This window comes from Opisthorchis viverrini (genome assembly GCF_000715545.1).
Source record: "Opisthorchis viverrini unplaced genomic scaffold opera_v5_34, whole genome shotgun sequence".
Taxonomy (NCBI): Eukaryota; Metazoa; Platyhelminthes; class Trematoda; order Opisthorchiida; family Opisthorchiidae; genus Opisthorchis; species Opisthorchis viverrini.
In genome coordinates this window covers 432561-456592 of record NW_008751690.1, presented here as the reverse complement: position 1 = coordinate 456592, position 24032 = coordinate 432561, and the positions used below count along the sequence as shown (strand labels likewise).

At 43.4% G+C, this 24032-nt stretch overlaps 2 protein-coding genes across 2 annotated transcripts; one reads left to right on the top strand and one right to left on the bottom strand.

Annotated features, from left to right (window-relative positions):
- Positions 1–3372: 3372 nt before the first annotated feature.
- Positions 3373–6887, bottom strand: T265_13061 (hypothetical protein; the record flags this gene model as incomplete). The annotated part of the gene is made up of 2 exons (XM_009167013.1): positions 3373–3539; positions 6698–6887. Coding segments are annotated over 2 exons (354 nt in total), but the record flags the coding sequence as incomplete, so codon positions are not given.
- A 5430-nt stretch (positions 6888–12317) lies between these two features.
- On the top strand, positions 12318–21936 carry T265_02658 (hypothetical protein; the record flags this gene model as incomplete). Its single annotated transcript, XM_009166960.1, has 2 exons — positions 12318–12410; positions 21793–21936. The coding sequence occupies 2 exons, from the start codon at positions 12318–12320 to the stop codon at positions 21934–21936; spliced, it is 237 nt and encodes a 78-aa protein (XP_009165224.1).
- Positions 21937–24032: the final 2096 nt, after the last annotated feature.

Sequence of the window (24032 nt, the reverse complement as noted above, 5' to 3'; positions counted from 1 at the left end):
TTGCCCATTAGGCGGATCGTACGGTCGACTTCCTCTCCCGTAATTGGCTCGATCAAGCTCCAGTCGGACGGTACTACTATGCGACTTGGCCGGCTATCTACGTGTTTTGGAGCTGAGAGCATCTGTTTCCAGTACTGCTCAACGTGCAGAGGTAGGCCGCACTTACCCTTGTGTAGATCCTTCCATGACCCATCGGGCACAACAGACGCTGCATCTTTCCGTCTTTGGTGGTATACGGTCTGGATGATGGCGTAGTTGGCTCGGCGGATCTGCTTTCGGTTGACCAGGATCTGATGAGCTAACTGACGACAGCATTGGGCTACAGTTTTCCAGGTGTGTGGAAATGTCCTGGAGGCGTGGAGGTCCAGAAGCGACAGGATTTACTCCGGTGTCATGATGCCAGGCTGCAAATGCCAAAAGGTCAACACTAGCAAGCGAACTGTCAGCATGGAATTCCAAGGCGCAATCTACGGTTTGTTTAAACCAGACGCTGTAGCCATCGGCTTCTGATGAGTAGGTCGTCGTCTGACCGATAGTTTGGTCAGGTCCACCAGATGATGATTCACCCTATTGTGCTTGCCAGTTAAGCATCCGTAACCTGGTTTTGATGCTATTAGCCGGTCGACTCGCGAACAATGCGGTTTACGCGCCACAAGATGTTCGCGTGTCACAAGATGGATATCAATTGTTAGCCAGGAGCAAGAGCCATCTAGATTCTTGTCGGGACCAGTGGGTACCGGCTTACTTCACTCGGCCAAGTTTATCTGCATTGTGCTGAGTGGGGTGTGCGTGCCGGCGATGTTGACTTGAGGCCAATCTTCTTCGGAGAATGGTGGGAACAAGCAGCGCAGGCCAATTGCGCAACCATGTTCGTACCAACACTTTCATTATCGTGAACTCGATGGTGAGCTTTCGATTTCCAGCATATTCCACATTCCTCACACGTCAGCCCCACAAATCTCTCCTGTGTACTGGTTAGAACTGGTGCGGAAGCGCCAGATGCTTCGTAGAGTACATTGTCGAAAGTAGCTAGCACATTGAAACCAAACAGGGCAGTTAGTCCTGTTTGGAGTTGCTGAACTCTTAGCTCACCCAGACTGACTTCCGGGCTACCCCGTTGGTACCACGAGGAGGTGGTTCAGCTCGCTCTCTATACAAACACCTACCTGTACAGCACAAAACTATGCGTTCTGTCAGATGTAAGCAAAACTGCTAGTCTCTTGAACCTCGCGAGAGAGATTATAAATCGTGTTGCTACCAACCATTGAGAAAATGATACCTTCCACCTGTTTAGAAAATATGCACCGTTCATCAGTCTGCAAAAATGCTGAATACTCAGCCCACACATGAGAACACAAAGTAAAAACAGTCTGACTACTGTAAAATAAGCTAACATAGCTATCTCATTTGCTCACTACCACTCAAATAAAAGAAGCGAATTCAACGCAAACCGATGAAACAAAGGTTGAGCGATTTCGTTATTTTGGTTCGCAGTGAGAGTCACAATAGTCTTGTGGTTTTTGAGTGCAATTAGATCCAAACTTGTTTATTAAATAACGACCACTGGCACCCTCCAGGACAAGAAATTTGGTATCAGTTGATCGTTCCAGAACAGATCCAATGGCCTCGAGTGCGCGATCCGTACTAAGTTCACGTCTAAATGGAAACTGAATGTCAAAACTAATCTTGTCAAGCATGACATTTCCCTTAGACTCTTCGAATGATATTGAGAACAAGGTGAATTTTGCGCAAATCAGAAGACGCTGGATTAAACTTTAGCTGTGTCAGGCCCTGAAAGACTCGACCATCGACCAGACTTCCTGACGCATGCATAAGCTCCTGTCACACGTTCCGACGCAGGTTCTTTTGTGTTTTCTCGCCAATACTAAGCCATCAGGATAGCCGATGGTGACAGGATTAATCATTCATCTTGGAAAAAACGAAGCGTAGTGATGGCACAAATATAAAAACATTGGTTAGTTCGGCTGCCGTCTGAAACAGCGGGCATGACCCCATCTAGCAGGCTAACGTTATGCAGCTAATTACACCCTCAATTTCACCTAAATATTTAATCAACGGGAACAAGGAGATCATAGATGGAAGACTATCGACCTAGGGTTTTTAAAGTGTGTCTGAAGGAGTCAGTATTTGCGCGTAGACCGCAAGATTGCGTCTTATCGCGCTATTGTGGTATCTACAAAAATTGTTCGGGTTCTCGACCAACTTCATTTGTAAAATGTGTACATCATCCTCAGAATCCAAAGAAGCGATCAGACCAACATTAGTTATTAAAATTTAAAACAACCTGATTTACAACCAATTTCCCCGATCCTGCCCCTGGAGATGAATGACCGAAACCCCGATCTAAAATCAACTTCCATACGATTAACTGAGGAGGGGATTATAAAATCCCGAAACTGTGTGGATTTTACCGGACGAAATCTAAGGAAACGGTTCGATATTGCTTATACTCCGATGCCCATGTTGTACCCAAAAGTATGCACTATGAAATCGGTTCCATGCCATCCAAAGTACAAGAATGTCTCTGAGCTACGAAATCAGTGGAAAAATAACAAAAGATGTGACACTACCTGGAAGCGCAGTCCAGTTCCCTAGTGTATGTTCCAAAAGAGAGCGTTACATTGAGCAAAATAAAACGATGGGATGATTGTGCCCGGTGATACAGACTAAAATGAGTCGGTCAAAGAACTGAGATTGGATGCAATTTTGAAGATCTTGACATTTTAATAATCTACACCGTCAGTGAAATTATTCAGAAGAAATGTCAATGTGAACAGAAGAAATTCGGTGCAAAAAAAACTGCAGTAGTTAAACGTATTACAATAAGCCCTGCAGGTCTAATACTCACAATATGCAAGTCGCAGAAAGGCTACCAAATTCGTGCATCATCTTGAAGCTATCATCCTTAACCTGCACACCAGTCCGATTTACGGAAAGGTAGGTCGGAGTAGCGAAACCTTAACAAGCCGATTTTGCAGATCTTTAATATCACAACAATGAGAATTTGGGTCTATCTATAGTTAGAATAATAGCAATCTCACCTGTCAACCCATGGTTGGACGGCAGTGAACACTAGTGCTATGCTGTTGATGATGATGATGATGTCGACCCAAAGGCTATTTTACAGCAGAATGCGACGAAACAAGTGAACGTGTTTTCTAAATCTTTTCGCTAGCGCAAAAGATTCACCAGACACACTATTGGGGTTCACGATACCGAACTTTGAGTGATGCGTAGGTTTGACGATCCCGAATAGCATAGAGGAGAATTGGGTCCGAAAGTGTACGGCACTATTCACACAAAGGTGAGCAGAATCATACAACAAACCTCAATTATCCGCATTAGTGACGTCAACAAGTATGCAAGTCTGTCACTGATCGGCACAGTGTGGTATCAAGGTCCGCACACCAGCAAACGGTGAGTAGAATGTTGGATCTATAGTGTAGGGTGTGGTCGCCTCTTCCGGGGACGTTCTCATGATCCCGATTGGCAGTGCGATTACACGTCAAGGCAGAAAACTGCGTTGAAAAATGTGCTCATCTGTAGGTAGAAATTAGAGGCTGGTTTTAGAACTAGAACATTCTGGAAGGTCTCATTTGGTTTTTGTTGAAATGGGCGGTGAACAAAGGATTCATAAAACTTCGTATGAGTTGTAAGAATTCTGCTCTTTTGTTAAAGCAGAGAAAGTAGGGTGACATTTAATATACACCTACAATTCGTAAGCGCAGAATACCACAAAAATTGTGTTTTTGAGAGCAGCTGCTGCGTATTTTCATGAGGTAATGGTGACCACATTGAAGGGGGTTTTCATGGAGATGCATGTGGACTACATGTGATAGGCAGCTACCAAACGGTGTCGTTTTCACTATGCGTTGAACTCACACAGGAAGGCGGTGAAATATGGAGGATAAAGTTGGTTGCTCAGGTTGTGGAGTCGACGGTTGACTTGCTTGCTGAACTTGACACTTGGATTGTAAACTTTTCGTCACCACACCAGGGGGCATCTTCGGTTAGTAGTGGTGTCATGATGCGCTGGTGTTCAGCAGGGACTCACTGCATAAGNTAGTCGGTTGGTTTTCAGCAGGGACTCACTGCATAAGCCATAAGTCGCACCATTGCACATAAGGCGAAGGGTGAGATCAAAAGTTCCATTGTTATCAAACACCATTCCTCGCATCTTACTTTTGTCATGACAAAGTGTCCGCTTCTTGAATCGCTAGAGGAATGAATACATACCCGGTACATTCTCTTTTATCAATCGAGGGCAGACCTGTTTAGAAAACCTTGTTACGTTTTCGTTGCACGTACACCCTTGTGGCTGTGTACGATACTCATACTGTGTAGTCTGTTCAAATATTTTTCGCTTCTTAACGCGACTATCTCCATCAGAGGTCATAACACAGGGAACATGGAATCAAGATGTACGAAAAACACATTTGGTTTAGAAATTTTAATCGTCGACAAATTCAACGGTAATGTTTCCATCGTTCTAGCGATAAATACTCCCGTATGACTATCGAAAACACCACTGCGATTCCTGCTCATCCGTTTGCACGTGGTGCCCCACGCATATCATATGCCACTGTACATGTGAACTGTAAATCAGCATAAACACAATGGTCAACATAATAAGCGCCCAAAACAACTTTGTCTTGTCCAAATCTGGGTCAACATCCACTAACGATCCTAGCAATTCGGATGACATTAGGCCAACACCAGACACCTCAACAACACCCAAGCACCGCACTCAGTGGCCCAGTTTTCGGTGAGTGACACTCACCAAACCAGCGGCAGAATACGATGCATTGTAAGCATGCCAACACATAATCTCGACCCCGTTTTCAACATTGTCGGTGTCGATGGCCTGTAACGCCTGCGGTTTTTGAGCGGTCATGTGTTGCGTTTGTGTGGAACGCCGGACGGAATTGATATGCGTGTGTGTGAACTCGAGTGTTTTTGTTTAAAACGATTCCGCTCAAGATTAAAGAGGACAGTGACAACTACCATGCCTATCTGAAACGCGAACAGTTGATTTCACAGGATCGCATAACCGTAGGGGTGTTGTGTTAAAACTTGGCTAACCTAGTTTTCGGACGTCACTTGTCTATGTTTCCAAGTGGGTTTTGTAGACCTCAGCGCTTTAGCTTGTCTATATTTGTCCTAATTTCAACTCTTTTTTCTGAACGATCTGTCGGCCTATTGGCGGTGAACATGGTAGGATACTTACTTATTTGGAAGTTGAGATGTTTTTACGCCCCTGGAAAGCCAGACAGGTTTCAGTAACAACGTCCTTTTTGGCAAACCTGCTGTGACATTTGCACGGCATAGCCGGTTCCTAAGTTTACATTTAGGAAAGTGATAGGCGAATTGGATAAGTTATCACGACCATCTAGCTGGTAATACGATGAAATATCAACCTCGGACAGAACAGTTTAAATGTGAGAGGCGACCCATGAGAAACAGTCGCTTGGATTGACCCAGAACAAAGCCGAAATAACACAGGACAATTGAAAATTATTACCCGATCAATATAAAGATGCATGGGAATTCATCGCTGACTGACACCTATAAACCAATGTATTGTCCGTAGTGTTCCTCAATTTGTTTCCACTTTACCCTATACTGATTAGCTTTCGAAAAATGGTGCTTGTTTCGTCAACACTACCGCATCATACATGAGAGTGGGACGTTTCTAATGTTCCTTAATCACTGGTTAAAACAGCACATCATTCCAATAACCTCCTGTCAACAGAGCAGGACTGTGTGCATACTTCACTCAACAGTGACAGCATGTTCGCTACCTTCAGTTAAGTTATTAGTTATTCATGTCATCCGTGAACCTCGGAGGCATTTTACCTACCTGGGCAAACCAGCGTTTACGTTTAGTGCTCAGATCGTAATTGCATTGATTCCCCGGTGATGCGGACGTCATTCCGACGCAGGTGAGCAAGTTATTAGTGGATCATCACTTTGATTCGCGGTGTCAATAAATTCTCTTTTAAACCGCCTTCCATTGAGCAACGGATGAAATTTGACAGGATCTACCTTACTTACCTTGCCCAGTTCGAAGGTGACGCAAAACCGTGACGTTTGTGGAAGTGGACAAATGGTTGAATAAAATTGAACGTTGCAGCATACTGACGATATTATTTCACGTCTGCTTGTTTTGAGTTGACGGACCTCAACCCGTTTGGTCTGATTCAGCGGACTGAATTAGTTGAACTCTAATGTGCCATCCACCCACAAAAGTATTTCGACTTCACGGTGAATGTGTTCGTATCGCATCAGTTGTGCTGGCAAGAAAAAATGTCAGAATTGTTCTCTGAAGCAAATTTCTTGAATGTCCTGTATTTTTGGCTAGCACATAGGATCGCTCAATGTAGACAAATAAGTCTTTCCATGAGGGGAAATAAGGAAAGAAGTGGGGATTCTATGAACATGCCAAATTAAGAAAACAACAGCCGGTTGACAGCTAGGATCCATAGGAGTCATTGCGAAATTTGAAACATGGTGTCACTTTAACTCATACTCTAGAGAAAGTAGGATCAGCTCAGAAGATTCCCATGAGTCAGTGATATGAAGCATCCCATATTTAGAGGCGTTAGTCATGGAACAATGGCCGAAGCCTCCAGAGTCACATAAAATCCTACACCTAACAAGGGAGAGGAGCCCTCACAGGCCAGTCGGTGTATCGACACAGCCAGGACAGAAAATGGGTCATCGTTCGAGCCGCTTGGCACGTTTGCCTGTTCACATGTGACAATTCAGGTGCTTCTAGAGTGCGCTGGTGGGATAGTAGTAAAACGTTCAACCCGCATGTCAGGTGTCCGGAGTTCAAACCCCGGCACAACCAAGGATATGCATTGCTAATAAGGTGTAATAAGACCGGAACTCGGTTTGCATGTCAGGGTCCGGAGTTCAAACCCCGGCACAACCAAGGATATGCATTGCTAATAAGGTGTAATAAGACCGGAACTCGGTTTCATTGTTTCCCGCATGGGTGTAGACTCGCCAGGATTATTGCGCCTGGACAAGAGGGCAGCTACTCAGACGAGAATAAAGTGAGCTAGATTTCGTTCTTCATAGAAAATTATTGGAGCAACTTGGGGTTATAAAACTAGGCATCAGAAGTATACTTGGGATCTTCAAAGAATCGGTAGTCTCTAATCTGTAGTTTGTCAACATAACCTCATACATAAGGAATAATGAACAAATTTAACGGATCTTTTGTTTTTATATGGCGATGAACTTGAAATCTTTTTTCAACATCTCACGGAATTTCCAGAGTTTTACTAAAAAATCGAATTAATGTAACAGAAACAATCTGTGTACAAACTATGTGAAGCAATGGCACTGAAGGCAGTATTTATGCAAATTGGTCACGATGACCTTTATTCACACAATTCTAGGAGCACCGTTTAGTTATACAAGTTACTGATCACCTGCTACTTCACACACAGAAAGTCAGGTTTTTCAAGGTATTCTGGACAGTGCTTGCTCTTCATGAGATTCGCCGTTGCCTTGTACTTCGGGAAACTGCTTACTTGCAGCTTGGACCCCAAAAACGTCTGGGACAAAACCAGAACACTGACGACGCAGATATACAAAAAACCTCAAGCACAGCCACCGACAATAAATCAATGCATCCTCAATATTCCGCAAAATGAGTGAATAGTGCAAGTTGGACGAATCACCCATTGGTTCATTCGCGACCCATCTTCCGTTGTTTCTTGGTTTTTATTCCCTTTGTTCCGTAACTGGGCACCAAAGCTTACAATAGCTTACAAGTTATACCTATACCTCTTACCGAAGGGAGCCGTCTCCAGGTTTTTTTGTGAAAGACAAACAATCCCTTGGAGTATCTAAGATATACATCACTTGAGGTAGGCAGTAGCAGTGTGACAACATTTCATTCGGAACTTCATCAGCTGACTTTACTCACACTTCGAAACAAATCACTGTGGAAATCAGTAGCAGTGAACACTCAGTTCACTGATTACTGGGTTGTCCATTTTGACTGTAAACAACCTGGACGTGTACTGGGGTGGATTGGGGCAGATGGTGGAATACTTTGTTGCCTTGTTAGTCCCCTCGTCCGCGCAATCCAGGGTTTCCGCTATTCATTCAGTCACACCTTACGACCAGCAAATGGAAGAGTTTACTGATGAATTTAGAAACCACAAAATAGTCTCGTGTGTACTCTAATGGCTTTGTTGAACCTGTTTCAGAAACCATGCCTTATAGTGTCTCGCTAAATCGTGTCCTGAACTGATGAAAGTCTTCGTGGTTTGTATGCAGACATTCCTCATCGTCTGGGACAGGTCTGATGTTTCAGGCTTCAAGCTAAACAAAGTTGCCACGCAACGATCAGACCACTACACATGTTTTCGTCTGCAAATACTTCAGTTCTGTCTGGTTATCTATATTCCTGCAACTGGTGTAAATCACACACGCGTTTCACGAGAAATCAGACCTATATAAGAATATCGGTAAGTAGCAACGAAATCAAGTGGATAAATGATGGTAGTAGTCTTTCGGAAAGAGGGTTTCGGTTAGAAAATAGCTGCTGTAGAGGTCAGTCGAAAAGTTTTGAGCACTATGTGATCTGATTCAATTCAGGTTGTAACGCACTCTGACGAACGAGACAAATATCACTCGACGGACGGACAAAGAGACATATAAACCACAATCGTCGTTGCACTCCTAAAATGTGGCCCAGTAACAGTGATGTATGTAGATAACTGCGTATACTATTGAAAAATCTAATCAGTCGATCTGTGCGTGATTAATGAAACTGTCGATTTACACTCGGTCGTTGGACCATACCTGCCATTAAGTCTAAGATAATGGTTGACGTAGGTCAGTAAAGCGTCATTTCACAACCGTCGTTTGATGTCACTGCAAAAAAGATACGCAATCAGCTTTACGTTGGTGAGTGGCGTCACAGTGAAAGTGATTTCTGGTTCGGTTGACAGATAGTTTGTAAATCGACGGGATTCAGCCGGTGCTTCAGTAAAGACCGTTTATGTGTGGTCATTCATTGCATTGAAAAAAGTGATGCACTTCACGGTAATTTACAATTCGATTGTCTACGGTGTTGAAGATTATTAGTTATTTTTTTCAGCTAAATGTCCAGAAGCTGGATCGTCATATTTTGGGTGTGACATTTACCGTCTGACTCCTTGTACTCTACGGAAGATCGGTACTTAATGCGTTCCCAGCAAATCACCGTGGTGAGATTCCCTGAGGACTGACAAGTGTGGCACTAACTGCCGACTATTACTTCGAATATGGGTGGTTTCTATTACATCCGGTCGGAATTCACTAACCCAATTACCTCTACATGACTGCGCTTGGTAGAAGATTCGGAGTTATTACAGGACCCTTACTTTCAAGTCCACTAGCGATAGTGGATCGATACTAACTGCGCTCAAATCCAACTGTTCAAAAACACTGGTTTTGCAGCCAAACAATTCCTAGGCTAAATACAATGCGTAACTCCCATCACTCCACAGTAAATCAAAGAAACATGTTTGAGATACCGTTGTGAGTAGGTGAAACTGTTCGAATCTGTTTAACTGTTGCAGTGTTCGACCGGCAAGTCAGTTCTTGCGGAAAGTACACGGAAAAGGGTGCTCAGAAACGAGTAACTGTGTAATCCATTTTATATATTAGCGGAACATTTGAAATGGTAGCGCAAAGTCGCTCAGGTATTGTCATGTCACTAGGTTAATCAAACTGATGAATCGCAACAAAGTTTTGTTCGAAATAAAGTTGGTCGCATCAACCTGAGGAGAAAACAATGTGGTCGCTGTGGCAGACAAGCTACTGGCACGTAGACCTCACAGGATACTTGACATTACGCAGATATGAAATCAATCAATCAATCAATCAATCAATCAATCAATCAATCAATCAATCAATCAATCAATCAGAAGCCTTCCAGAGGCAAAATGCGAGCAGAAGAGTGTGACGTCACAAAGTCGAAACAAGCGTGGTACCTTCTTCCTCATGCATGCGCGCTTCACTTTTTGAGACAATTTAACTTCTCAGGAACCGGAAGTCAAAATTACGAGCCGGGATTGGGGAACCACATGAGGTTACTAAAGTGTACCACTAAGAGATTAAATTTAGCTGGACACCGTACCTGTACACTAAATTTGATTGTACATTTTTCCAAATAAAATTGTTGGCCAAAAGTACACTTTTAACGAAAAACAGATTGGTCGAGTTTCTTTATAAAATTAGTAGTCGATAATGCGTGTTACTTGGTTGTTGATCTGTTCGCCGAGCTTGGCAGTTGGATTGCAGGCGTTTCATTACCAATCGAGGTAACATCGTCAGTCACTCAACCCTGCACTGACGATGTCACCTCGATTGGTGATGAAACGTTTGCAATCCAACTGCCAAGCTCGGCGAACAGACCAACAACGAAGCAGCGCACCCGAGCTACCTACGTTCCACAACACTGCCAGTTGCGTTATTCCCACATGCTGGGTAGAAACCGGAAATTTTTCGGTCTAAAGGAAGTTGATAATCATTAGAACGTTTATTAAAGGACATAATTGTGCTTGCAAATGACATACTTATCAAATTTGACGCTACGCATGATCACAAAATCCACCCCTCACAATAATACCGTCATTTCTGATATATCGGGGGTGGCAAACAACAAAATGGGTATTTTGCCAAATTTGTAGACCCTTCTCAATGCCCGAAGCAAGCATATTATCTACCAAGTTGACTGTTTTGCACGCATGATGCTTGAGCTTGATCCCACCCAATCTTGTAGCAGCACTCTCCAGGTGTGAAGCGAATACCAAATCGAACGACAAAATTATTCGGGTTATTTAAAAATGATGCTTGGCTTGATCCCACCCAATCTTGTAGCAGCACTCTCCAGGTGTGAAGCGAATACCAAATCGAACGACAAAATTATTCGGGTTATTTAAAATTATTTGCAGCTTTAGGTGATTGGGACCAAGAAGAGCAAAATCTTCCGCGTACCCAACGTCTGTGAGCAAAAGCCCCGGGAAAATTTCTATCCCCGAGGTTTGATAGGCTGGCAAAGAAGTTTCAAACAGCAAATCAACAAAAACTTGAAGAGTGATGGAGAAAGAAAGGAGTGTTTTGTTACACGTGGTGAATGCAGCGACGGATTGCTGCTTACCCGTAAGTAGGCTTTGGATTTTGCTTGCGGTGTTCTCACAAGGGACGAAAATTTAGAACCGATGTCTGTCGCATTACTAATACATGGCAAAAGATAACTGAGTGCAGTGGGGTTTCGATAACGGAAGCCTTAAAGACAATGCAACCTCTACAAAGAACTTGGTCAACAAGTCTGAAAACAATCGCTGCTCCTCTTCAGTACAAATCCCCGTTTGGTTACACCAGCGGATACTACCACTTGGTAACCACACTTAAAAAACACCAAAACGTATCCAAAAGAGAAGTAGGGGTGTTGGAGTTTAGTACCAAGTTGTTCAAATGTTCTGAGTCAATGAATTGCGCTGCCTTCGATCTGTCGATTTACATATCATCATCACAACAGATATTGTCACTCAACAGAATCGTAAATAAGTTACAAGGGTTAGGTCTCCGTCATGTGTCAGGCGTTCGAACAGGACACGATAGCGACTGTTGCAACGCAGTGTTTCACCAATTCCCAAACAGACCTTTGTTACGTTTTCGAAAAAGTTTGGTGACAACCGACTGTCACCAAACTTTTTCGAAAACGATGACTACCCAATCGGTTTCAAGTATTTTCCACGTGATTGAACAGACCTTTGTTTCGTTGAGTTGGTGACCGTTCTATCCTGTTTATGCATTTGTCGCCGCAGCTGTAGTTGAATTGGAAGCAACACTTGAGATCGAGTAGTAAGTGGGTTTGTGTGTTGGTCCTGTGAGCGAAATCGGCCGGGTCATAATTTGGTCGTGGGATAGGTGCGCTCCAGAGTGGTTGCTGGCTTAGTCGCTGCTATCGAAGTTACGCATGCCCGAAAGCGCTGCGCTCCTATGTGTATTGACGTCAAAACAGCTCCGAACTGAACTCAAAAACCGAGAGGCCTAAATAAAACCTGTCAGTCTCCATCGCCGTAATGCTCAGGCCTTCATTGAGAAAGTGCAAAGTCAGCCGAAGGCGAACTGGTCACGACAATCAAGTCACCAATGTGTTGCCGCCCCAGATGCACATGGAACGCTTCCAGACTGAGAGCAGGAAACCACGTGAGTAAGGCCACCCACGACTGTGACCATCGCCATGTAGGCTGACAGTGCTGTCGCCTCACTTGGTCGAAATGGACTTCGAGCGAGAGCTGACCAAATTGGGCCTATGGAGAAAGCTGATGCCAAGGGATGGCAAATGTCTCTTGAATGCTATCGTGGATCAGGTGAGCGCTACTGTCATTCGTTGCCTTTTGTCTTTATGCTGCACGACTAGAGCAGACGTTCTTTTTTCACCTCGTCCTGTTTTTTGTTCTCTCAGCTGAAACGTACTAAATATCCCCGTTCATGCAAGTAAACTATTAAGCTTTTCAGTTCATTGCTACGATTACGTTCCTCATTTTTCGGAACATGAAGAGTTATATAAAACAACTAAAGCACCGATAACCATAATTTAAGCTGCAATGTGAACACAAACTGGGACATAGCCTGTAACGCTTTACCTGATGGACTAAGTGCTGTCAACAGGAACGTCAGGGCTGATTAGATTTCCACGCGTAAATCCATAACCTCGGATGATTTCGTCTTGTTTAGAATCTCTAGTTCTGTAATTGAGTGGTTTTGGCCGATCACAAACATCTTCCGTCTCCCATGCCGACTTCTCTACGGTTTCATACTCAACCCATGAGGCACGCACTAGGGTTCAGTGATCTAGGAAGTAGACGGTTTTTCAGCTAGTCGCCATGGGTTAACTCAACACCTGAGGGAGGATACACGCGGAGCGGTAAGGTTGAAAGTAACCTTCATCCACTTGAATTGACCAAGATTGCTCTAATTGGGCACTTTCACAGGGGAATCCAAGTTCGGGTGCGTTGTGCAATCAGTGAAACCGAAGTATATGATCAAAAGCCGTGAATAATTAGTAGATGAACACTGCAGACTTCGAAGTCAGGATGGTTTTCAAACCAAGTCCATCGAAATACAAACGAGTTTGGGGATGTGTGCGTCCTAGTGTGCCCGATGCATCTAGCTTATTTTGGTCAGGAGTAAAGAGTGTGTTTGACGGGAAGTTGCTTTTTATTCTTTAATCCTTAACTGAGTAGGATGACTGCTGATTTCCCCTGGATTACTGAACCGTAGGTCATATGTGGTTTAACACGCCATCGCTTGTTCTTTCCCATCTAGACGAGACAGATGATGAATGCTGAGCTTACATTTACACTGAAATGTACCCTTGAAACATACTTTATGAATGAATTCGAAGGGATATATTACTTTTGCGCTGAGATAGCAGACACAGGCGCAAAGAGAAGCTCTGAACGGTTTGATTTTCTGACCTTTTGACCGAGGACGACTAGAGCTCAAGTATTCCGGCAGAAAGCACCAACGTTCCACATAAAATGGTTTGGTAGTGTACCAAAGAGGGCCGTGTTATACAGCCTATGATACACAGTTTTGGATTTAATGTTCCATAAAGTGCGCAAACTTTGTTCAGAGGTTTTATTCTGAAAACGAACATAATCCATCTTGTATAGATGGTTCGTACTTTTGCTTGTTTGAAACTAGGACGTTTTTGCTATCAGTTTGCTGATGAACAGATGTTCAACTAAATGAGCACTGTGGCACAGTGGCCAGTTGTCTTGGTTTTTCTCAAGTATTTGGAGTTCACCAAATTCCCTCGCTTGCTATGAACCCTGTGAATCAGTGGTGATCCTTGAAAAAGCCGAAGGTCAAATTACCAGCTTGCTGGATTCGTATCTGTCAAACACTTAGAATGTCTTTTTACCTCCAGCTTCATGGCCTAGTTGGAAAAAATGCGGTGTTCCTCATCTTCATTAATATAGAAACGATTAGAAGCTCTTTTTGTGTGAGTCAGATGATAAGGATTCTCGAGAGCCTCAAATCATCCTTGTGATGCTTCGCCTTACCGACACCTAGTGATCTGTCTTTGTACTGTTTGATTATATTACGATTTTCTACCATATAGCGAATTCTCACTTTTCCCAGGATAAACCATTTGGGTCCAGTCGATGTTCGAAAATGCATGTCGCTTTTTGATTTTTCATCTGGAACTCCAGTTTGAACGATCGTTAGAATACGGGTCGCATGGTTGTGGGATTTGGTTAGGATTCACTGTTTCTGTGACCTACATATTGCGGTAAAAATGCATGTGGTGGACAAGTGAGTAAGCCTACAATGTACACAGTAACTGAGCTGACAGCTGTCTGTCGCTGACATATTAGGTGCGTTTCACGGTGCATACAGGGACTGAAACCATGGGATAAGACGAATCTTGCGGACTCGTGCACTATTTTATGGGAGGAACTGAGGATGGCATGTACCAAAGACTTCAGTATGCGACCTCGTATGAGAAAGTCGGCAGCTGTCTGTAGAGAAATGTATCTTGGACACTGTCTTACAAATCACTGAAATAGACTTTCACTTTTCCATTTACTGGTACATCGGAGACGTCCTTGGTAGAACACATCTATCAGATTCTGGCTGGAAAAGAACATTTTGGTCCTGATGTTTTCCGAAAAACAACTGTTGATGATGAAAGCCTTCGTGGTTCGATAGTGAACTTAGACAGAATTGGGGGTTAGTGATCCGTAAACACACAATGGAAGTATGGGGTGTTATGTAGGATGGCGAAAAGACAATTCAAAAGTAACAGATAGATGCAAGCCGTCGAGTCACTGTTATAAATAGCGTTCAATTATTTGTGATTATTCCTACTAATTATCTGAAGGGGTTTCCTTGTGCCTATGTGCGAAAGTAGCCAATTGTAAATTGAAAAGCATGGGACGTATGGACTTCGTTGTTTTTACTGAATTTACAACCCAAATTCTGAGATATGCCATCCACTTGGCTTTGTATAATGTCTCAATAAAAAGTCAATGTTCTTTTACGATACTCATCAAAATTTTACGTACTTTGTTAAAACACTGCTCTCTTGTCTCTTGGCCACGATTTTCCCAGCACCCCCATAGGGACTATAATACTTCATCAGCTTGTATCCGTATACCGATGGCTAGTGCACACTGAATTACTTGACATGTTCTCAGGTTATCATGGAAACACTCGAAGTAAAAGGACTCATTTCGAGGTCACATGCACAAAAATATTGCTGGAACTGGAGAACCCATTGAGTTTCCATTAGTCAGTAGTATATCAATATTCTTCCGCATCTTTTGCAGCACGCAGGCTGCCTCGTGATTCTGTTGTGGAGCTCTTCAGTAGAGTTTTTTTCTTCGATTTGTGCAGTATGAAACGATTGCTCAACATTCGTGCACAGCCCACCACCAGTTTCGGTCTGTTTGGAGCTCATCAGATGGGCGTCGATCGAGTCAGCTGGAAACCAAGCGCTGAAGAATCACTGAAATCTAATCTGCTCAATAAACCTAACTGTAAATTTAAAACCCCAGGACTAAAATTCCTTAATTTTGCTTTTCATGTTTTGCTCGTAAATTTTGGAGTGTTGTGGTTTGTCTGGTTGCACCTTAGCGAGTGAAGCGATACCTCTACTTGAGATGGTTCAAGTGGTAAGAGCGCGAATTTACTGAATGGAAGGTCTGTGGTTCGAGCCCGACCTCCGCCTCTTGACTTCCCCTGTCTGGGCTTGGCAACCTGGCAGTATCCAAGCCCTCGTGCTTCCTTCGCGTGGCATGGCAGCTAGGCGCCGAAAGGGTGTTACAGATAACTGGTTATCTGGTTATCTACTTGAGTTGTCCGTTCACCACCAGACTATGTTAGATAACAGCGAAATTTTATGGACGTAAAACAAAGAGTTGCTTAGTTTATGGTTCCTAAAATTGCGGCCAGTGGTAAAAAAAGACTGCGTAATCGTTCTAGTATTAAAACCTTTATCCCCGCAGTGACCGATTTTCACCAATCACTTTTCGATTGATTAAAATCTGAGCTACCCTACCTCTTTCCAGATGACTGAACTTTTGTACACCTCAGCCAGTACTACAGTAACCTGTCCAATTGGCCTCGTTATGAAGGTCCCCAAATCCAGAGGGAGACTCGAGGTGACCATCAATCACCCCTATAACATTATCAGCTGTCGATGCATCCGGCGTTCTCCATTCTATCCTATTTTCCAATTTCTGAAATAATTTTCGAATAAAACGGATGATAAATATTTTAAAAAAACCGATCACCCTCCTAACACAGGATAACACGTTATCTGTCGCAATTAAGTGTCAGTTCTTCTAGTCTCTTTTACACAGTGAATTTTCCTTCAGAGTATTGAGACTTTTAACTTGCACTTTGTACGGAGCTGTAGTTACAGAGCGAAAGTTGGATAATCTTGTTGAACCCACCTATTCTTCATTATTAGTATATGAGATCGATCTGTGGTTGTCACACTTTGTACAAGCCAGTTTTGTGCCGGTCGGCATGGAACACAATACACTGCTTTCGGACGTTTACGTCCACAGTGATTGTGAGGTTGCTCATATCCATCTATGGCAAATAAGCTTAACTACGGAATATCGTTGTAATACGGCTATTTGAGGCTCAACAAGTTCATTTGCTGCTAGAGTGGATTACTTTCAATCAGTTCAGAGAGGCGGGGAGGTTTTCAGTGAGTAATGGGGAACACTGAGTTCGCAAAAGTTGTAGGTACATGCAGTAGCGTTGGTTGGTTGGATGGCATATCATTATGAGAAGACTTGATTGCTAGACTCCTTCATGAGCACCTGGCATGACATCCAACGAGTTGCCCATGTGAAGCCTGTGCACAAATCAGGCCTTTCGTTACAATCCGTGCATGAACCAGAAAGCTAGTCACATATTGATACCACCTGCTTCTCGCATACCCAGATAAGATTTCTCATAGTAACTGAGGTTAGGTGTGGAAGCCAAGTTACCTTTCTTTTCCATAAAATGTTCAATAGTCTTCGCCACTGGAATCTACTTAGGAGCACAAATGAAACTGTATAGACGTACGCCTTTGGAGTGGACAAAGTGAAGTATCTTGGCATTTACTGGATGACAACAGAATTGCTCACTTCTCTGACCACTAAACAAACACGACTGTTACTTTTCGTCCAATATGTGACCAAATGCATTCATCCTTCAGAAAGTACATTCGGTAAGTATCCAGTTTGGTTCTTTAAGTCCCATAGAAGAGGGTAAGACGAAGCCTACAAACAAATTACTCGTATGCACACGAAATTGGCTTGGATTTGAAAACAAAACCTTAAATCAGTGAAGTAGACTCATTTACAGACTAATTTGGTTTTGCGAGAGACTCACCTTGAACCCAGCTGAATCTCACGTTTGTGAGTGTATTTCGCTAATTTCGTGCAGTTTGGTTCCAAATAGAACATAAGGTTGACGGAAACTTGGGGACTGCGCCTAGCTGATGAGCCCCAAGAAGGGTGAAACCGGTCGTGGACTGTCGACGAATTTTCAGCAACCTTATGAGTAGTGCAAAGCATTGAATCCTTGATGACACAACCATAGTCAGAACTTATCGTTCGATTTCAAATTTGACAGCCTTTTAGACTAGACAAACAAATAGAGCTTCCATTCCGCCAAGTGACAGGAGGCCTGAAAAGCGAGTATTAGGGAGGTTCATCAATCTTCTACGGAATTGTAATAACGTAGTGACTAGCAATATGATATGGCTTCTCTGTTTTAGAACCAATGGATCAGCTGGTATCACTGCATTATTCTCGGACGCAATGAAATCTTCCAACAACCTTGCAATCTGATTTATAGAAATTGCTTTTCGTATATTCACCCTCCTCAAATTGTACTCTGTTGAGCATCACGCGAGCGTCAACAGACATATGGTGCTACCACGGAGTATTCGGTGACTGTGAACTGACTAGACCAGAGTAGATGCATTACAAGGATGTGGCGAAACTGTACGACTCTGAGGACGGCTTCAAATATGGGGGCGCTTTTCCGTTTCGGTCATCACAGTTTACTGCCAGACTCTCCCAAGTCCTCGTACATCACGCACCTCACAATACCCTCCTCTTAAAAGGGGTTACATATATAGAAATTTTTCTCTGTCACAAATCGGCCTTCGTCTTTTGTGAATGAAGTTGTTTGCTACGAATCCTCGATCCTTCGACTGAGATGACGAACTTGGACACACCACACCCTAATCGTGTGAGTTGCTCGTTGTCAGTAAGGCGATGACGTGACAGTGTTGCCATTTTAGCAACCATGGACAAAGAAGTATAAATACACCCCAACGGCCACCAAAATAGATTCCAGCTTCGTTGAGTACGCCCAAAAGTCGTGTCACCACAATTTTCTGTTCTTTACCTCAAGTTGCAAAACGAAGTCCTCATATTTTAACCCATATATGCTGAAATCTCCGAAAGTTTCCGGTTTAATCTGGCTAGCAGACAAGGGGAAATTCGAGCACTACACGTAGCATAATATCATTCAGTATGTGCAGGCGCAATGCACTACTCATAAGGCTATTAGTGCTATCACGGAGTTTTCACTGACTCTGAACTGACCAGACGAGAACAGATGCATTACGAGGTATGAAGCACGTGGCGAAACCGTACCCAGCAGCCCACGACGGGTTTTTCACTTATTGAGGCTCGTCAGGTCGGCGCAGTCCCCGAGTTTCCATGGTCCTTAAGGTCTGTTAAAAACCCAAAGTGAAGGAAATTCGAATCATATACTTGTCTACATACCAATTTAGTTTTGACAAGAAACTCACTTGGAACCCGGCTGAATTTATCGTTAAAGAACACCATGAACGGCATTCAGCTGGGGTCCAGGTGACTCTCCCATCCAAACCAAATTGGTACGCAGATCAGTGGAAAACGTCTAGTTTGCTTTACTGTTCTATCTGTTTCGGCTGTGGCGTCAATGCATAAGGTGTTGCAGTACAAGTTATTCAAATCCTGAGTTCCGCCAAACTGATGAGTAGACACTGTGCCAGAACGCGACATTTATATTGAATTTCTATATCGAATACTGGGGATTTGCTTATCCTCAAAAGTGCCCCGACAAACAACAAGGGTACCCAAATTGAGAATTCCATGTAGAGTGCTTCAAGTTACCCGATGGGCAGGGAATTTCAGAACTTTTCGCAACATTATAACTGGAGTTGGGTCAGTCTGTAAGCCAACTGACAGTCTTGCGTAAAATTAGACAGAACTATAATATTTCGACAAAATTTGATGAATTACTGACGCTTTTCCACTGAATTATATGATAGTAATCTCAATGACACATACTGGAATGGGAAAAATATCGACACTAAAATTTTTTCCGTGTTAGAGCCAGCTGATAAGAGAAATTTTTTACCACCACTTGTATCAAAGTGGGCTGGGTGATCGATAGTCTACAGCCAATGTTGGTTACGAGGGCTTGTATGCTTGAAGCACCAATGTATTCGAGGCTTGCTCAGGACGCAGTGGCCTGTCAGGACAACTGCAGCAATACTCTGATGAAGTTAGTAACTATGGCATAGGCATCGGCAGCTGTTGTTGTCTCCGTTGGGTGGACAAGATACTGACACTGTGTTTGGTCTGTGACAGTGGGAGAGTGCACATGGTGAGAAAACACCAGCACTGCAGGTGTTGTGCAAAGCGTTTTCTCCAAGAGCACGCTCTTTAGTTGTAAATTCCGAATCGCATGCCGTGCATAAAGATCTTTTCTAGCCTAAGGGTTGCATGTACGATAAAGTTTCCAGCACCGGAGTGATCGTAAAGTTCCAGCGCAATCGGTGATGGTTGTATGTGACTATGACGTATTTGTACATGGTTGTTATCTACATCGTACGTCTTTCGTGCACTTCATGGATATGGATGCGGATTAGACGGGTGCTACAGCAGGCTAATTGAGGAGTGAATGCGGGTAGGTGTAGTGACTAGTTTGGTAGTACTCAATGTTCACAACTTCCTCCTTGGAATACAGGAAGTTCCAGCGTCTGCCCATTGTGGCAAGGCCTGTTGGGACTTGGCCGAATGATAGCGAAAATTATCTGCGCCACACGTGTTTAGGATGCTTGTCGGTTGGACAGCTGGTAACCCGCAGGTGTCGCAAAACGATGCGGTTGCTGTCGTGGCCGGAATTGATGGCCTTGACAAAGGAGAAAGCTCTTGCGATACAGTCCTACTTGGACCGTTGTTGTCCGACATTGGGTCAGCAAGTACAACGTGGCTGTGTCAGCAACCCGTCGTAGTGACATTACGGCAGCTTACTGGATCAAGTCGATAACCAATGTGGTCCGGCCGGTAGCTTAGAGGAAATTGTTGCGGATTATCGACGTAGTGAAAGTGCAGAAATCAGTGTTAAAGCGTCTCCTCAGGGCGGGTTAGAAATTTGAAGCTCCCAGTGGCAATAAGCACTACATAACACAAAGGAATGCTTAAGATGATGGTTCGCTAATCTGCATTATTCTCAACTATTGCAGGGTAAGGACTTGAAAACGTGATGCCTGTCCTGCTTTGGTTTCCGGACAACATAGACCCGCTTCTACCCAGCTTATATCTGGATACCAAGGTTTATACGAAGCGGGTTTCGGCACAAATTCAACCCACATCATCTCAGGCTTCTCGCATTGTACACGAGGCTGTTTATTTTCCGGTCAGGTACTTTGGTACACGAATTGTAGAGTTTTTTTCCTTCCAGCTAGCGTGACCAGTAGATACGGGTTGTCTAGTGACTATTTGTTGTGTCCCAGTTATACCAAGCCTTTCCATGACTAAGAGAAGTAAGCAAACATGTTCTCATGCGTTCCTGCTGCCTGCCTCGCGCTAATCGGACATTGTATGCACCATGAACCTGAAGGATTGTGTTGAGATCATACGTTTTCTTTTCAGATTCGAAATGAAAAACCACTTCGGTTCATCAACTACGGCAGATTTATCAAGTTGAGTTTCTTACCTTCATTCAGCGCATCGACCAAAGTGGAGCCATGGCGTCCAAATGAACCTCGAACAAACTGGTGAATTCTATGAACTGTAGAAGTTAAGGAAAGTCGACTAAAGATTTTGCAGCCGAAGAGAATGAAATGCAAACAAGCCGATGATGTTGGAGCCAAAGTTGTCTACCCGTATTACCGACGGTGAAAACTGTATTTATTTGTCCGCCCATCAACACTAATCGCTGAGCCCAGATTCGTGGGACGTCCCGTAGGTTCATTGTTAAGCGAGCCGACAGTCCTGCATAGTCTGGTGATGGTGACTAGTGAGATTTGCAGGACCGGATTTGGAAACACCACTCATGTTACCAAGTCATAGATTTTATCAATGAAAATATGCACAGGACCTGGAGTGGTCGGTCTGAATGACCTTCGGATAGCCAACGGCAGAAGTTCTACCCATGAGGCGCATCTCACTAGTCATCCAATTCAGGTGTCGAAGGCTATAGTAGCATGTCTGTTTGCAGCGATTTGACTGCTAGCTTGAGGAAAGCTTGAACAGTTTGGACTGCTGTAGTTGTCATGGGATAGGTCATCGGATAACCCTTATTGCCCATTCCTCAAAACCGTAACACATGTATTCAGTGAATTCTTGAGGATCACACCTTTTTCCAGCATCTTTGGGCAACTTAATTGAAAATTCCCGCAAAATTCCTTACCATGGGAGTTAATTATATCTAAAAATCTCTTTACTGTAGCTGTGTGGATTTTCTGCCAGCGCAGAATACGTGGATAAATTGTGTGAATCCTGCTGTTCGCGTAGAGTCAAGACAAATGCTGCTTATGCACTGGACTCAATCAAAACAGCCAAGGTACGGTCTTTCAATTCTGTGATCGCTTGACTGCAACAAAATTAGAGCTGCCTTGAACATGTGAATTTGGATTCTTTGCTTGAAGTTATTTCCAAACAATTCAGGTAGGTTGTTATGATATCAGAATTGTGTAACTGTGGTACAATGTCGGTTATATAAATAGGCCTACTGGATGAGAATTTTGAAATCGAAAACCTCCCATTCCAATGCACCATCGGTTTTCTGTGTCTTTAGTGTCAGTAAACGGACTTAAGATTGGCGGGCAAGATCATAGTATGGACTTCGTCTAACCATGACTGTTTCACTAACTGCCTAGGTTTTCACCCCTGTAGCAATGAGTGTACCCAATCAAACGTTTCTGTCTGGGGAAGGAGCGTATACGTTTGGTCTTACAATATATTGTCACTGCAACGAGTCATGGGTGCCCTGGCTGAATTTGGCAAACTTAAAATCAAGATATTTGGTGAGGTGATCCCAAAGCTATTGTGTGACTGATACCTGGCGTCCGAATCGGTTTGAGGCCCGTTTGTAGCCGGTTTGAACTGAGCCGAGCTGCGTAGTGCAAGCAAGACCTTGCCTGACAATATGAAACGATCGATTGTAGGTGGGATTATTGCAGGTAGCTTCACTGCTTGGTTAACGGATAGCTGCAGCGCATTCTGGTGAACTCACCAAGACTGTTTGTTACCTTGCCCACCTTATGCGAGAACTGGAAAGAACACGGTGCTGTTGTACATTGGCGAATGTTCGCACTCCGACGTTTTTTTTTAAAATCATGCCAATAGTTAAGACAATGCTATTAAAAGTGGAATAATGAATGGAAAATGACCCAGACAGCTTTGTTGATCTAGGTGACAAGCGGCCCCTCATAACTGTCATCAAAATCATTATCGAGTGATAGATGCTTTCACTCGATTCCATGTGTATTCTCTCTACAGAAGCCCTTGTGTACAGTATCGGCGGTTCGCTAGATGCAGGCAGTTCAACCAGAATTAGAGCGTAATATCGTCATTCATCATATCGTTACCCTTAGTTTCCTTCAACTTTGAACGTGGACGAACTCGTTTCTCTTTTATACCCTCCATCATCCAAACCAGCTCAATTTCTTCACACTAATCACATGAACTGCTATAAGTTTTTAAAGGTACAACCACAGCTTACCAGTGGCATGTGCTTGCTACGACCCACCATCACGTTATTTCCACTAAAGTTTAATTATGTTTCCTGTAACTCGGTGGAGTACCAGAGACTATCACTTCGTCGTGCGAGGGATCTAGAGGCTAGGTAAGCTCTATGAACCTAATTCAGGCTACATTCACACACGACAGCATGAGATAATTCATGCCTTTGTGTTTGAGCTCCAATGTAAAACGGCTACAAGCATTGCTTAAGATGTCTTGTGCGGAGACATTTCAAGCACAGCTCGTCAGCTACTCGAGTGGGAATAAAATAACCTGGTGTCACGGCGAATGCAGTGAAGCTAATCCAATAAATGCCTAACTGAGGCAGTTCTGCGGTAAAGTATTCACCGCATTACTGAAAATGCTATCGTTCCACCTCTGTCCCACAAAAAGGCCTTAGGCTGGTCCATTGAAGTTTTTTTCCGTTTCTTTGGAGAATCAATCTCTCAAAGGGGCTATCCACAGACAATCTTTTTTTGGCGATTTTTCTTCTGACAGGAACAACTAATTCAGGAACGCAACCACTACTACTACTTCCTATTGTCCATAATATGATATCGTTCGCATTCGCACAGGACGCCTCTACATTTCTGTGTCTACTAAGAGCTAAACAGACCAAACAAGTGAACAGTAAAAAGCGGGCACTAGAATACGCGACAGAAAATCAATGTTTCTTTCTGACACAATGCATGCTGAATAATTCACATTTTCGTGTATTTACACGTAGCTCTTGTCCGAGAGTTGATATGAAATTGTTATGACGTTACCTTGGTGTAACATCACTATCCCGAGAGACAAATGATACACTATAAAGGAAATCATGAAAAAAATGCATATTTCAAGGGCAAATGGGGACTTATCTAGACCACAGAAAGTGAAACTAGTATGAGCAGTTTACTGAACCCATCTTCTTGTCATCTTGTCTTTCCCCTTGCTGTGTCTCAT